The sequence below is a fragment of the Asparagus officinalis genome, chromosome 2, assembly GCF_001876935.1.
Source record: "Asparagus officinalis chromosome 2, Aspof.V1, whole genome shotgun sequence".
NCBI classification, from domain to species: domain Eukaryota; kingdom Viridiplantae; phylum Streptophyta; class Magnoliopsida; order Asparagales; family Asparagaceae; genus Asparagus; species Asparagus officinalis.
In genome coordinates this window covers 60193816-60207046 of record NC_033795.1, presented here as the reverse complement: position 1 = coordinate 60207046, position 13231 = coordinate 60193816, and the positions used below count along the sequence as shown (strand labels likewise).

Below are 13231 nucleotides of genomic sequence, written 5' to 3'. Positions count from 1 at the left end.
CCTTCGACGCCGACAACGCCGCCCCGCCTGCAGCCTCGCCCTCGCCCTGAGCTCGCCACCGCTGCCCCACCCCTTCGCCGGCAGCCAACAGCCCCGATCTCGCCCAGATCCGCTCCACGACGCCTCTCGTCGTCGGACAGCCGTCGACCACCAGTCCACCGCCCTGTTCGCCGCCAGCGAAGCCCCCTCAGCCGCCTCCATCCCCCAACAGTCACCCTCCGCCTCCAGTCCTCCATCTCCGGCTCCCCTTGACCACCGACGTCGACCACCCAACTCCGTCGACCCCCGATCTCCCGAGCTCGCTGTCCTCCACAGATCCACTCGTCGACCTCCTCCGCGAGCACCCCCTTCGTCACTACCAACCACCGCCTCCATCGCACGTCACATGTTCGACGATATGTCAACTCACATCCAGTGGAAGAACCGCCCCGCCGTAGGCTCACATCGTCGACGTCGACTCATTCGACGAACCCCGTAGGCAAGATCCCGCTCCTCTTGACTCGTCAATTCCTATTTATATCTGTCGTTAATTAGTTGCATAGATTAGATTATGAATTGCTATTATCTGCGTGGGACTGTTGATGACGATATTTCAAATAATAAATTAATATTTTTCTAGATTAATAAGAATTATTATTATGGGAAATATTTTTAAAAGAGTTATTCTGGAAAAACGGTTTAAATTGAATTATTATAATAATAAATGAGTTGAAAGAATTTATTTTGGAAAATGGGTTAGTTTTGAATACTTATAATGTTAAATAATTTAAAAGGAATTTTTTTGGAAAAGATTATTTTTTTTGAATTAATAATTTTGTGATCATGACGATCGGAAATTGTGAGTTTTCATGTATAATCATTTGATAGTTGTAGTTCCATCTTGCACTGTTATTAGTAGTTATTCACGTTTCCTGTTCATGATTCATGACACTGTTACATAGTATTCATTGCATTTATACATTGTTATAGTTGAAAATCGCGAGTATTGCTTGACCATAGTGACCCGTGAGATATGAGTTGTTGACTTGGACTTGGGATGGGAAGGTCTGGGTTCATGTTATCGGATATGTTGTTATTTATTTCCAGGCTCACACCAGTGAATCGTTTCGCACTGGGGTGGGTCTGAGGTGATGTGATATTATGATTGTTGATTATTTCCAGGCTCGCACCAGTGAATCGTTTCGCACTGGGGTGGGTCTGAGGTACTAGTGAGATGTGGTTGTTAACCAGATATCCGATCAAGTGAACTTTGACTCTGTGTGAGATAACTGATCGCTAGCTGCATGATCTCGTTACCTGATCGATTTTTGGATGCTTTATGTTTATAGTGTTTTAGTAGTATTTTTGCATGTTGATTTTGTTGGATTACCAGTTGCATGTTCTTTTGTCGTTTCGGTTAGCGTATCATTTTCCGCTTGGGTTTTCGTTCGTTCTTGTCTTTTGTGGGGTCTTGCCGTGTGCCATGCACCCTAACGTACACCTTATTTCTCTGGTGTACGTCAGACTTAGAGGAAGAACAGGTTCAGCTGGGAGATCAGCAGGAGCCAGAGGATTCTCAGCAGGAGTGCCTTGCAGATAGAGCAGAAGAAGAAGCCGAAGTCTAGTCGTCTCTTTTATTATATGTTGGTCCCTGTTTACTTTTGTAGTTCGTTCTATTTCTATGGTTCGATGTATCTTTGCACCTCATCAGTATTCACTTGTTCAGATATGTATAAGGGCATGTTTGGCCCGAATATTATGTCTTGGATGATATTCATTTATGATATGTCTATTTTTATTCTGGGTTGTCTTTATATTCTTGCTATGTGTGATCGGGAACCTGTGACTTCGTATTGTACTTATTTCCAGACGCTTAGCGTATTGGATAGAGAAGAAAAGAAAAGAAAAAAAAAGATAGTGTATATTTCTTCTCAATCTAATACGTCGCGGGCTTGTTCACGTTCCGATCCCCGGGTATTTTGGGAAGCGGGGCGTGACAGTAAGAGAGAGTTATTCATCCACTTTCAAGCATCCTCAAAGCCTTCTGGTGTTTCCTTGAGTTCGAACTTAGATTTGATCTCGATAAGAGTGTTCATCTAACTTTGCTAAGATATTCACTTCAGTTCTTGTTTCCACATCGAAACATCAACTTTTAACCTTCTTCGTTTCTGGCTGGGAACATAGATTCGGTGGTCCACAGATTACGCATCCCTAGAACATGCAAAGATCTCATGCAAGAAGAAGCTACTACGTAGGAGTTTCTGCATGTGTTTCTAGAGAGCACGAATTTTGTTTCTTTGTAAAGAGAGGAAATTTACACGTGTAAACCTCATTCAATTATTTCTATTAAAACATTTTAATGGAAACCACAAAGAAATTTGTTCTCGACGTAAACAGAAGGCAATGTTTACCTAGCCTAATTGATTGTTTCCTAAGAGGGGACATTCTTCTGAAACATGAGTTGGAGGAAGATAATAGTGACAACCTGAACTAGAAATTTAATTGATTTGAGTTGGAGCTCGTTCCTTAATTTCTAAGGCTTCTAACCTGCATAGGATTGTAGACATATTTGCTTCAGAGGCAATGATTGACTCTAACAAAAGAACACAAGACTTGGGTTAGGGAACTGATGAAACTCTGTCATCATAGTGTTCCTACTGCATGGTTTTCTTGGATAAACTCTCTAAAAATTTCTAAGCTTTATCGGCATTTTTCTTCATGAAATCCCCCTCACACATTGATTCTAAGAAAGTTTTTAAAAAATAATCCAATTCTTTATAAACGATTTGGCATAATCGCCACTTTTGTAAACTGTGGTGAGGACATTGGATAAGAAAATCCTTAAACCTGTCAAAATACTTTCAGAATGGCTCTCCCGGGACTATCTTAAAGTTATAAATGTTGTTTTTCAGCTTAACCATTATGTGGTAGGGAAATTTTTCTTCAGGAAAATGGTGACAAATTTATCCCAAGTTGAGATAAAATTTGTGGGTAAGCTATACAGTCATTTCTTGGTTTTGTCCTTAAGAGCAAAATGAATAAATCTAAGCTTAATCGCATCTTCAGATAGTTCTCTAATCTTAATTATATGACAACCTTTCTCAAACTCGGAGATAAAAATGTAAGCGTCTTCTGTTTCATTTCCTAAGAATTTTGGAAGCATAATTATGTAATGCGGTATAAGCTCAAAATTAGTTCCATTAACCTCGGGAAGTTTAATACAAGATGAGATTGCATTCCTAGTTAGATAACACATATCTTGAAGAACGGGTGGATTAGCCATTTCGTTGGTCTCAAAAGATGGTTCAACACGAATTAAATGATTGGAATTATTTCTATTCCAAACTTGCATCCCCCAAAAAAATGATAATTTTTTTTGAATTCTAAGAAAAATAAAAGTTCTTTTTTTGAGAAAAACTAAAAGATCCAAAAGAAATTGGGAGAATGAAAAAGGATAAAAGAAAAACCTAACTAAAATAAATCAAGAGCAATCACTTGTGTCAATCACTTTTAAATTCTAGGATTAAGCCTAAACTCAACTAGACCAGCTCCTAACCAAAAACTACTTTAGTGAAAAGATTGACGTTTACTTGGTCAATTAGCCAGGTAAGGATAGTACTAGAAGGAGATTAAAGATCAATTAAGTATCTCATTCCTTATGGAGCGTTTTACGTAATCCCTAAACTTTACCTTAGACACCAACGGATTCAAGTAAACTTGAACCGGTTCACTTAAGAATTTCTTGCTCCTTAATGAGCTCGAGTCCTTAGGAGCTAAAGTTAATGGGTTTTAAAAGGCTTGGGTTTGTGTAGTAAAGAATTAGTGCTTTGTGGGCTAAGAAAAGAGTGATAAAATCCCTCACCTTATCTTGATTAGGGGTTTTTTACCTTTAACAATGTATTCAAGTGTGTGTCAAATCAAAATGCTCAAATCACGTGGGTAAATTCCTACTAGCTATATGTAATGGAACCCTATGAATTAAAAGTAATTACAAAAGGATGCAAAAAAAAATATTTTTATTTTTTTAATTAGGGTTAACAATCAAACAAAAGTGAGATAGAGTTCTTATTTGAATTTATTATCTTATTCAATTGGAAGGGAATTTTATTAGCGTTGACAAGAAAAAAATATTTTTTAGATCCTAATTGACTCTAATTGAGGGAAACTAACTAAACGGGTAAAATTAAAAATACTAGAAAGAAGAGTTGCTAAAAGTAAATCTTCAATCTTCAATCCTTGATCTTCAATCTTCAAAGCGGTTCCTTCACAAGAAAACACACAAGCTAAAGAACCAAAATAAATAAAATCCTACTTATAAGCACCTTCCTGGCAACGGTGCCAAAAACTTGGTAGGGGGATAAATAGAATCCACAGTTACAAGCACACAACCATCAAGTTATAGTATAAAAGATTGCAAATCCCACGAGGAAGGTGTTATAGGAATTAATCAAAATTGATTCTTAAGTTGTGTGTGTGATAATTTAGGAGTGATGAAAGAATATGGTTGTGGAGAGATAAAGAGAGTGGTCATGATAATATGAAAATAAAACAAAATTAGATTGAGAGGGGAGAAAGAAAAATGAAGAAACTAAAGGAAAATAAAATCAATAAACAAATAAAGAAAATCAAAAATAAAGAGGAAAATCAAGAAGGTAAAAGTTAGAGGATTCAATTAAAGATATGAGTATTCTAGAATTGAATCCACTAACCAATTTTATTTATTGATTACGAACTATTCTCTTTTTATCACATTTTACTTTATATTTATTAAGCATAGACTATCAAACCACTTAAGAAATGCATAACCTATCAAATTATCAACTAAGTAAAATTAACATTCATGAAAAGAATAACAACTAGATAGTAATTCTAGAATTCATAAACATAATCTACCAAACCACTCAAGATAAGCATAGATTATCAAATTCTTCTTCTACAAATTAGTTCTCTAGTTGATTATCCTAAGCATGATCATTTTAAACACAAAAGAATAATTCACAAATTATAAAAGAGATCACACTAGTTTTATACAATTCTAGAATTCCTACAAGAATTAGCTCCACATCTTAGAAAATAAAAATAAAGAAATAAAATCTATACTAAAGAGAATAAAAGGAAGAAAAAAAAATAAAAACTAATTCCCAAGAGGGTTCTCTTCTCTTGGAGAATAGAAGAAAAAGAATAAAAATAAAAACTAATTCCCAAGAGAGTTCTAGCCTCTTGGGGAATGATGCAATAAAATAAAATCTAAACTATGCAAGAAATTAAATCTATATTAAAATACAAGAAAATAAAGACATGAATATAAATTTACTCTACAAACATCAAAATAAATCTAAAACAGGAGGGATCTAGAATCTTGAATATCTAAAACAAGAAAAAAATATTACAAGAAAATAAAAGATAAAAGAGAAAATGTACATAACAATAGGGTTCTCACTCTTAAAAGCAAACCTTCATCTTTATCTTCATCTTCATCTTCATCTGCATAATTAAACAAAGAGAAGAAAAAAAAAATATGAAGAGGTAAAAATATTATTTTATTAATTATAATAAAGTTATAATTTTTGAAATGTCTTCTCAATTAAGAGTAACCCTCCACTCCAAATAGAGTTTTTACAAAAAATTTTACACTCAAACCGCTTAGCCTCTACCCCTATTTATATCTATAGCAATGAATGAGAACATTTGGATTTTACTTAGAGATCAAGGATTAAATCGCAGCTATAAAACATTTTCTATTGCAAACCAATCGGTTGGCTAACTGATAGGCCAATCGGTTAGCCGACCAATTGGTTTGCAACAGATTGATTTTTTTATGATTTCTTGATCCGATTTCTTCATGGATCCCTAAGCTTTCTTGGGTCTTCTTTTGTCTTTATATTTAGACTTTAATAAATGATAGAAAATCAAGGAGTTTGATTCTTTTGGGCTTTTAATCATTAATCCTTCATTAACCTGCAAATTAAAATAAAACACATTTATTAGTAATATTTTTATTTAAATAAAATAGATAATTAGGGTATAAAAATAATTAAAAAATGTGATTATCAGCTTCTAGGTCAAGAGGAGCTTGGTCGACATAGGAAGCTCGACTGATATCGTATTCATCAACACTTTTAACTAGATGGGCATCGATGAATCCAAATTGCAACCTTGTCGGGGTCCTCTTATCAGATTCATTGGATATTTGCTCCTACTGTAAAGGATGATCACTCTCCTCCTGATGGTTAGCGAATACCCTCATCAGTCCACTATACAGACCTAGTTCCTAGTGATGAATATCAAGTCGGCCTACAACGTCATTATAGGAAGAACTGCCCTTAGTAATTTGCAGGTGGTTCCATCCACTTACCACCAGATGGTAAAATTCCTAACTCATGAATGAGTCGGAGTTACTAAAACCAACCAATGAAATGCTAGATCCTGCTATTTGCTCTCGATGAAAGGAAAAGGAGTACTGGAGAACCTGCCGATTGAAAAGACAAGTCTCCAAATGGAAAAAGTGTTAGAACGAGAGCAAACAACCCCTGCCGAAGAACTCCATGAGATAACTATCAACCTAGATGGAGTGAAGAAGGTCAAGATTAGGTCAAGCCTCGTTGAACCTAAATGAAGAGCTATGATCGCATTCCTACATGAGAATGTTGATGCATTTGCTTGGGACCCAAAGACATACTAGGAATCCCACGGAAGAGGCGAGCCATGAGCTCTCAGTCAATCGACACACCAAGTCGATTCAACAAAAGAAGAGACGTCTCAGCCTCGATAGACAAAAGGCGACAATCAAAGATATAGACCGACTTCTCAAAGCCGGCTTCATCCGAGAAGTGTAGTACCTGAAGTGACTGTCCAATGTAGTGTTAGTGAAGAAGTCCTTTGGCAGGTGGAGGATGCGCGTTGACTTCACAGATCTTAACAAAGCTTGCCCAGATGATAGCAACCCCCTTCCTAGGATCAATCAACTTGTGGACAAGAGTGCGGGTCATGAACCACTCAGCTTCATAGATGCATTCTCTAGCTGACACTAGATCCTCATGGCGGAGCATGACCAAGAGAAGACCTCTTTCATTATAGACCAGGGGACCTATTACTGCAAGCTGATGCCTTTCGATCTTAAAAACGCAGGTGCCACCGACTAGAGGCCAGTAAACAAATTCTTTAAGCCCCAGATCGGCCATAATGTAGAAGCGTACATAGACGACATCCTTGTAAAATAAAAATAGGCATTGTCTTACCTATTTGACATTGAAGAGACTTTCTCCGTCCTTCGGCACTATCGCATAAAACTCAAACCCATCCAAGTGCGCTTTTGGGGTACAATCGGACAAATTCCTCAGATTCATGATTATTCAGCAAGGCATTGAAATAAACCCTAAAAAGATAGCCGCCATAGAGAAGCTACCTGAGCCCTGCATGCTAAAGGGCGGCCAAAGACTAAATGGAAAGATAGCGGCATTGAGTCGTTTCCTCTCCAAATCTGCTAAAAGAAGCCTCCCCTTCTTTAAAACTTTGAGAGGGAGTAAGGAGCTGAAGGAAAGCATGGCTAGACGAATGAATATAGCGAGGCTTTTAGGGACCTCAAGAGATACTTGAGTGCCAAGTCGCTGTTGAGTCAACCTATAGAAGGGGAGATCTTGTATCTCTACATGTTCAGCTCTCCCGAAGCCATCAACTCTATCTTGATTCTAGAAGAGGACAATACCCAGAAGTCGGTGTACTATATTAGTCGGATCTTGAAGGTGGCCGAACTCAATTACACTCTTATTGAGAAATCCTTCTTCATTCCCTTCGCCCCTATTTTCAGGTACACACCATAGTGGTATGAACAACTCTGCCTTTGAAGAAGGCACTCAGCAGCCCAACAACTTCTGGAAGGATGGTCGCATAGTTGGTCGAGCTCAGTGAATATGATGTATAGTTTGAGCCGAGAATGACCATAAAGGCCCAAGCCTTGGCCGACTTCTCGATAGAGTCGACGGTATTTGATGATGAGCCATCTCTACCTATGATGCTCCTCAACCGATGTCCTCAACATCCTAGACAGTGAAGGCGCATACTTCTAGGAAGCATTGTCTCCACGAGCATGACTCACCCGAGTTCGCCTCTTGGTGGTTGCTAAAGGTAGACAGGTCTTCCAAAGAAGGAGGCAGTGGAGCTCGAGTAGTCCTGTGTGGCCCCAATGGGTCGATGCACGAGCACTCCATATATTTTGATTTTTCGCCTCTAAAATAAGGCCGAATATGAAGCCCTCTTGGCAGGTCTTCGAGCCACCTTAGCAGTCAAGGCCGAACTCATCTATATCCTAGCCGACTCCCAACTGGTGGTCCACCAAGTGAAAGGAGAGTATGCAACCAAGGACTCAAGGATGATATTATATCTAAAGGCAGTCAAAGAGCTCTTGAAGAATTTTGTATATTTCAGGATCGGCCAAGTCCCTCGCGCCCTCAACGCATGAGCGGACACCTTATCCAAGCTTGAGTCTATCAGCTCAGGACCCATTTCAAGGGCTGTACATACAGACACCCTCAAGTGCCCTAGCATCATGGAAACTTCAAACCCAGTCATGCAAACCGAGACTACCTCGAAACCCTATTGGATGGATCCACTCATCCAGTACCTAATGGGGGGCCTTACCAGAGAATGCAATTAAAGTCTAGAGTCTGCATAGAAATGCTCGACGATATCTCATGCTCGATAACCAGCTTTATCGGATGTCATACTCTAGCAGTAGTGTGGGGCCCTATCTCCAATGTCTCCGGCCGGTAAAGGCCAACTATGTTCTTAGAGAGATTCATGAAGGGACTTGTGAGAATCGCCCAGGGGCTCAAACTCTTGCCTGAAAAGTTATCCGCCAAGGATATTATTAGCCCACCATTTTAGCCGAGTCCAGGAGACTCGTCTCTCAGTGCAAGAAGTGACAATTCATCTCAACCATAACACGGATTTCAGCCACTAAATTCACCCCCATCTTGAGCCCCATTCCATTTGCTCAATGGGGATTAGACTTATTAGGGCCTCTCCCAATAGCCTCTGGGCAACGAAAATTCCTGATTATTGCCATTGATTACTTCACCAAATGGATCAAAGCTAAGTCGTTGGCCAAAATTAGCAAGAGCAATATCACCAATATTGTGTGGAGGTCCATTGTCAGTTGATTTGATGTTCCTCTCTCTTTCATCACCGGCAATGGTGTTGGCCTTTTGTTTTGATGATGTTTTAACAAACAATTTATAACTAATATTATTTATCTAGTGTTTGTAATTTCTTATTTATTCTAGATAAACAATGTGTTGGAGTTTAGATGGAATTGCGCCTTAACGATGACATTCAACGGAGGTTGGTGGAATAGTGGAATGAAGCCATTTGCACTTCAAGTCATATTCAAGATCAGCTTCATCCGCATCCAAGTCAAGCTCATTGAAGATCAATCAAGCTTGGGTAAATTAGTTTTGGGTTTATACTATGTGTGTAGATACTTTAAGCTCAATCATATACACACATATATGTTTTGGTTTTATAGTTTTCAAGTTTATATAAATATGAAATAAATATACTTATTTATATACATATATACATGTTTTATATTTATCATTTTTTGTTTTGGTATTGGTAAACAATGTGTTTAGTCACATAAACATGAAAACTTAACAACACGTATATAAATATATTTTTATGTTTTGAACAGTTTACAAAATAAATGATATCTCAAAAATGGGAAATGTAATTTGAGAAATTTCTTTTTTTAACATATTCTATTACATGTTTACAAACATTTTCCAAACTTTTATCATTTTTGGAGTTGATTTACTATGCTGAATTGATTTTACAAAATTAGGTATTTTAGCAGTTTTTAGAATCTAGACTATCTATTTTAAAATATATATTTCTCACAAATGGGAAGTGATATTTTAGAAAGTTTTTCCTTTAATGTTTTTATCTACATGTCTAGAACCTTCCCTAAAAATTTTATGATTTTTGGAGTTGATTTACTATTTTTAATTGATTTTACAAAGCCAGATAAGCAAATTTCCAGAATGTTGGATTTTGGGGTATTTTGGTCGTTTCAGCCTATAACGGCTAGTTTTCGCTTTTGTGGGTTTTTGGCTGTTTTTAAGAGGCTATAAAAAACCCTCAACTTTCATAGTTTTATATGGATGTTTAAGAAAGTTTCAAAACAAGTTTACAAGAGTTTAAGGGTTTTAAAAGTTTGTTTACAAGTTTGATTTGTGAAGAAGGTTTCACAAGAACAAGAGGAGATCATCAATTTGTGTTTGGGATTTTATCTCATCATTCTCTCTCTCTCTCTCTCTCTCTCTCTCTCTCTCTCTCTATTGTATTCATTGGAGAAGTTTTCTAAACTCAATCTCTAGCTATTTATACGTTTGATTTTCATTTCTATAAGCTAGACTTTAATTGAGTTTATATCTCATTTTCACTCATTGTTTACACACATTCATTTTAACTTTTAGTATTTTCATACATAGAATATTGGGGTTGTGGGATTGTAACATTGAGTGTGGGCTTACATTGTGTTCTCATCAATTATAGAGAACAAAGCATTAGTTGTTGAGCTTAATTGTGAGAATCACATTGTATTACACTTGTACACCGAGAGAAGTGTGTGGTGAGAGACGGGGTCGATTCCAAGAGGAGTGGCATCGGTAATAAAGTCTAGAGAGGTTGTAAATGCGAGCACTTGAGGAGGAGGACACGGGCTGGGCCAACACTTAGAGGGTGTAGAGTGTGTTTACATTGTGAGTGATTGTGAGAGTTTTCGGTGAGCTAGAAAATCGAGATTGTGTGGAGTTGTAAACATTTTTGGGTGAACGTCGAAAACCCATTTGTGATAGTGGAGATCTCCTCGAGGTGAGGAGCGGAGACGTAGGTCAAGGGTTGACCGAACTCCGTGATCATATTGTTTGTTTGTGTTTGTCATTGGCGTTCATTTATATTTGTACTCTTTGTTGATATCGCCATTATTGCATGTTTATATCACCCTTGTTTATATTGCTTACCCTTGCATATATCTCTTGAATATCATACTTGCTAGGATAGATTGTTAATAAGTTTTAATCAACATTAATATCAGATTAGATTAGCATAAACCCTATTCACCCCCCCCCCCCCCCCAGCCCCCCCCCCCCCCTCTAGGGTGCTTTCAAATGGTACTCAATTTAACAGTGGAGGCTTTCGAAGCTTTTGTGAAGAATGGAATATCCAGTTCAAATTTGCCTTTGTCGCACATCCGAAAAGCAATAGACTTGTAGAAGCCACCAACAAGTACACCCTCCAAGCTCTAAAGAAGAGGGTGGACAAACCAGTCAGAAATTGGGTCGAAGAACTGCCAGGGATCCTATGGTCTTATCGCTCTACCCATAAGAGCTCCATAGGAGAAACCCCCTCAAGCTGGCTTATGGAGCCTATGTGGTCTCTCCAGTTGAAGTCGGCATGCCCACAATCTGACTACAACATTTTGATGAAGACTTGAATTTAGAAGGGATTCGAATTAGACTCAACCTCATCAATGAAGTTCACGAGGAAACTCTCTGATCCCAAGTCATCAATCATTAATGCATCACTCGGCACTACAACAGTAAGGTCCAGCCTCGGAGATTCAACATTGGTGATCTCGTCCTTCGAAAAGCCATCTTCAACGAAGACGTCTGGTGTGGCAAGTTGGCTGCCAATTGGGAAGGATCCTACACAATCATTGAGGAAGTGTGTCTCGGCACTTATCAATTGAAAAGCCCTGATGGAAGGATCCTACAACATCCTTGGAACATTGAGCACCTCATAAAATACTTCCAGTAATGTTGATTGTAAGACCCACATGTGATATAAAATCTTTTGGGTTCTAACTATTTCACTATGCTATCTTTTAGTACCATAATTCTTCAAAGAAGCATGGAGCCGAGTCGTCACAAGTAAACCCAAGGCACGAGGTTGAGTCGCACTAACTCACTGCTTACATAGCTGAGTCACCTCGACCCAAAGAACCAACTCATCCTAGTTACAAATCTCAAAATGAGGTAAACCACAGATGAACATAAATACAAGACAAAAAAATACAACAATCGAGAAAGCAAAAATATAACTTTTATTCATTTATCAAAATATTTACATCAATATTTACATCAACAAAAAGAAAAAGATACATGAAGCTTTCATGGGACTCGACTCAGATACAGAGTAGGGCTGAAGAGCGCGGCTCCTAGCTAAGGAGTGGGAGTCGGTTGAGGAGAAGCATGGGCAACCTCTTCATCTTGATCATCAACGGCCCAATTGTCCCCCGCCGAGCCCTCTCCTAACTCCTCACCTCCCTCGTATTCATTATCCACATCTAGTACTAGTCCACCTCCTTCACCTCTATCTCTTTCAAGATATCGAGGCAATTAGCGACCCAAGAGGGATAATGAAGATGATCTGGCTCGGGTCGAGACTTGCGAGGGAGCTGCTCTAAGAGATAGTCGAAGTCGGCTTTGCATGTCAACGCCACCTCGAACTTGCCTAGGGGGCTGTCATGGTATTTCTCCACAACCTCTACCCTATAAGCCTCAGATTCGAGATGACTGAGGCAATCCTCCATTGTCTGCATTTCAGATTGTGGTCTCTCGGCCGCAATTGCCGCTTGGGGCACCTCCTTCTTCATCTTCTCATGGGCGTTCACCTTCTCCTTTAGCTACGCTTGAAGGCTTTCGACATGACAGAGAGCCACTTGGGCACATTTGAATGCGATCCTGCTCTCTCACGTATCACACTTGAGCTCGGCCTCCAAATATCTCATCCGGCTGTCCTGCTCAAAGATGTGATGCTGGAGGTGACCGATCTCTTCTTTAAGCATGGCGATCGTGGTTGACTGGTTGTTGCGGTGCGCTTGGAGACCCTCGATCATCTTTTGTCGAGTCCTTAGCTCTCGACGCCACTTGCCGTCACTCCGCTTCTAAGCCTCTAGCTCCACACTCATGGCAGTGACCTTCTTTTCAGCCTTCTCATGGGCCGCCCTCTCAGCATCTAGCTCCTCTTGAAATTTGGCTAGGAGACCTCGTACGAGCTCATGTCAAGAGAACAGTATTGCTCGATCAGAGTCCCTCTCAGTGGAAAGCCCTTGGGTCTTGGTGGAGGCCAATGTTGGGCATCCCCGAGAGGATCTCATCATCTTGAGCAAGGGAGAACTACTCCAAAGCCTAGTGATGAGCAAACGATCGGTTTGGTTGGTTTTTATCAAATTTTGAACAACCGAACTGAACCG

General features: G+C 39.1%; 1 protein-coding gene across 1 annotated transcript in view; it reads right to left on the bottom strand.

The window, feature by feature from the left end:
* Nucleotides 5411–13231, bottom strand: part of LOC109831233 — a 12059-nt gene continuing 4238 nt past the window's right edge. Inside the window, exon 4 of the mRNA XM_020398569.1 lies at nucleotides 5411–5463. Within this exon, the coding sequence (XP_020254158.1) occupies nucleotides 5422–5463 (42 nt within the window). The 3' untranslated portion in view covers nucleotides 5411–5421. The remainder of the gene's footprint in view (nucleotides 5464–13231) is intronic.